The 3,136-nt window shown below is 48.4% G+C and overlaps 1 protein-coding gene across 1 annotated transcript in view; it reads right to left on the bottom strand.

Annotated features, from left to right (window-relative positions):
• The window catches only part of Nol6 (nucleolar protein 6), an 11,327-nt gene extending 9,969 nt beyond the window's left edge, over positions 1-1,358 (bottom strand). Inside the window, exons 1-3 of the mRNA XM_050156119.1 lie at positions 1,163-1,358; positions 504-704; positions 301-417 (exon numbers count right to left, since the gene is read on the bottom strand). Of these exons, the coding sequence (XP_050012076.1) occupies positions 301-417; positions 504-704; positions 1,163-1,216 (372 nt within the window). The 5' untranslated portion in view covers positions 1,217-1,358. The remainder of the gene's footprint in view (positions 1-300; positions 418-503; positions 705-1,162) is intronic.
• Positions 1,359-3,136: the final 1,778 nt, after the last annotated feature.

Genomic DNA, 3,136 nt, shown 5'->3' with positions numbered 1-3,136 from the left:
TTGGGGGGGGGGGGGTTTGAGACAGGGTTTCTCTGTGTAACAGCCTTGACTGTCCTGGAACTCACTCTTGTAGAACAGACTGGCTTTGAACTCACAAAAATCCGCCTGTCTCTGCCTTCCGAGTGCTGAGATCAAAGGTGGGCGCCCTACCATTCGGCCCATACACAAGGTTGCTGAGTGATAAATACATGGATGTCTGGTGACCCGGTTCAGCTTTCTCGCAATGACAATGATTTCCCTTGCACCCCACTCTCTTGGGAGAACAGCAGAGTGTCAGATTCCCCAGGCAACCCTTCTCACCTCAGTCTCAGGGACTGAGGGCACTCTCTGGATCCGCTGGTTGACCTCCTTCAGGAAAGCATCAATCCTCTCTTTCTTCTTGTCTGAGAGTCTCACTTCCTTCAGTAACTCCTCCACCTGTTAGAGAGGGAAAAAGGAAAACCTGTCAGGCTCAGGACCCCAGGGAAATCCCTCTCACCCATGCCCGGGTCGCCTGTAAGTACCTGCAAGCGAAGCAAGCTGGAGTGGAACAAGATCTCCGTCTCCCGCAGGCGATTCAGCTCCTCGTTTGTAGGCTCCTTGTACAGTTCTGCCCGACTGAGCTTCACGGGCTGCAGGAGGCTGTCTGCAGGTGGCTCAGTTTTTGCGCGCTTTCTGGAGGTCACCTTCTCCTTGCTCCCCTCTTCCAGGCCAAGCTCCAAAACCTATGACCAGAGAGGGAAAAGCCAACATGAAACCGTAGGTACCTACATCAGTTGCTTAAAGGTTATGGGTAAAGGTTTCATCTTCTCTAGGTCCTCCCTTTCAGTGGGCATCGGATTTTAGACAACTCGGGATGTTCGTCATGGGGATGAGTCTGACAGCTGTCTTACTTGGGCCTGGCTGAGTTAATTTAATGTTCATTGCCTTAAGCAGAGCTTCAAAGCCCTCGTGGGTCCAGATACCACAAATCTCCTCCAATCCTGCTGCATTTAGATCTTGCCAGGCCTCGCTTCCTTGAAAATCTTTACCCAATGATCTAAGTTAGAAGAATGGTGGAAATGCGGTTCCTCCAGGATGGGCCGCCCTGAAGTCTCCCACGAGCTGTCAGGCCTGACTACCTCATGCTCTGTAGCCAAGAAAGCACATTTTGGAACTCTTTCACCTACTGAGATCAACCAACCTCTGGCTCCCCTGCTGCTCCGCGAAGCTGCTCTCCGGCGGGGGCCGGCCCCATCTCCACCGCAGGTTACTCTCCCGCACTAGGAATTCAAGCCGGATCTACCGCGTAGCTCCCCACGTGGGCCGAAAGGACAACTCCAGAGTTCGAACCCCTGTCACAGGTCCCTCCCACTGCAGGACCATTGGGCTAGAGCACGTCATCTCTATCACTATTGGTCAATCCTTTGCACGGAACCGCCCATTATGGGCGGGACCAAAGGCGGTCCTGGGATTTACTATTTCTTCGCGACACTACACCGGAAGCGCGTGTGAGTCCAACTGGTCGCGTTCTTTCCTCACTTCCCTATCTAGGAAGAGAAGGGTGGAGCTTGCCTTCGTTTCCGGTGGGGTTTTTGTTTTGTTTTGTTTTGTTTGCCTGTTTATGCTAGTAGTTGTCAACAGCTGACCTGTCGTGTCTATTAGCAAGTCATGTGATTTCTACCTCTCGAATTCGTTTTTTTTCTGTTTTCCCAGCCAAGTGTAGTTCAAGTATCTAGAATTCTAACATAGCCTCTCTCCAACTTTTCCTTCTTTAAATATAAAATAACGGCCAGGCAGTGGTGGCACATGCCCTTAATCCCAGCACTCAGGAGTCAGAGGCGGATCTCTGAGTTCGAGGCCAGCCTTGTCTACAAAACAAGTTCTAGGACAGCCAAGACTGTTACACAGAGAAACCCTGTCTTGAAAAATATGTGTGTGTATACGCACACACACATGTGTATGTGTATAAAAGATACAAACATTAAAAGTTTAAACACAGATCTTTGTAATAGTGAATTTCTAAATAGCTTTCCATCTTCATTCAGTGTTACTATCTCATCAGATTTACTTTACCTTTATCTATTATCTTACAAAACCACTTGAGCTGCACATGAATGCTCTTTACAATAATTCCATTCACAAGCCTGAGCCTGAGCTACTAGAGGGAAACTGAAAATGACACTTTGGCGTCTACCTCTTAAGATACCTTATCTAGGTTATGTGTGGTGCATATACCTTTAATCTAAGCATTTAGGAGGCAGAAGCAGGCAAGACCAGACTGGTCTACAGAGAGAGTTCCAGATCAGTCCAGGGCTAGAAAATGGTACCGTGTCTCAATAAAGAAAATAAATTCAGCATGGTGATGAATGTCTTGGTTTGTTTGTTTTTGAAAGAGACAGGATTTCTCCTTGTGTAGTCCTGGCTGTCTTGGAACTCTCTAGACCAGGCTGGCCTAGAACTCACAGAGATGCACCTGCCTCTGCCTTCCAAGTGCGGGGATTAAAAGCATGCACCTCCACCATTTGGTGCATATCTTTAATCCCCGCATCCCAGTGAAGTAATAGACGCACTCAGGGGGCAGAGGCAGGCAGATCTCTGAGTTCAAGGCCAGCCTAGTCTATGTAGGAAGTGTCAGGCTAGCCAGGACTGTTTTGTAAGATAAATAAGACAGAGCAGGGGGGGGGGAGACAGAGCAGAGGGGAGTAATGGGGAAGAAAAGAGGTCAAGAGTTGGCACCTTAGGACCTTACAAGACCACTCCGTGGGTAAAAGCATCTGCCATTATGCCCTGGGACCCACATGGAAGGAGAGAACCAACCCTTGCTAGTTGTCCTCTGACCTCCACATTCATTTGTGTGATACGTGTGTGCTTTACACACACACACACACACACACACACACACACACGTAATTAAGGGAGGAAAAAAGATTTCTGGAAAACAACAAAAAGAATTCTACCCCTGGAGACATCGCTGAGGGCTTAAAGCACTTTGCTGCTCATGCAGAGGACCTGGTTTCATTCACAGGATTCACACAGCACCAGGGCTCACAACTACTGGCTGTAACCCTAGTTCTAGGAAATCAGATGCCCTCCTTTGGCACCAGGCACTCCCATGGTACACATACCTACATGCAAATATATATATATATATATATTTGGCTTTTCGAGACAGGGT

Source organism: Alexandromys fortis, unplaced genomic scaffold (genome assembly GCF_014885135.2).
Source record: "Alexandromys fortis isolate MF-2015 unplaced genomic scaffold, M_Fortis_MF-2015_v1.1 scaffold_92, whole genome shotgun sequence".
Classification (NCBI taxonomy): domain Eukaryota; kingdom Metazoa; phylum Chordata; class Mammalia; order Rodentia; family Cricetidae; genus Alexandromys; species Alexandromys fortis.
The sequence above is the reverse complement of the archived record's forward strand: the minus strand, read 5'-3'. Positions and strand labels throughout refer to the sequence as shown.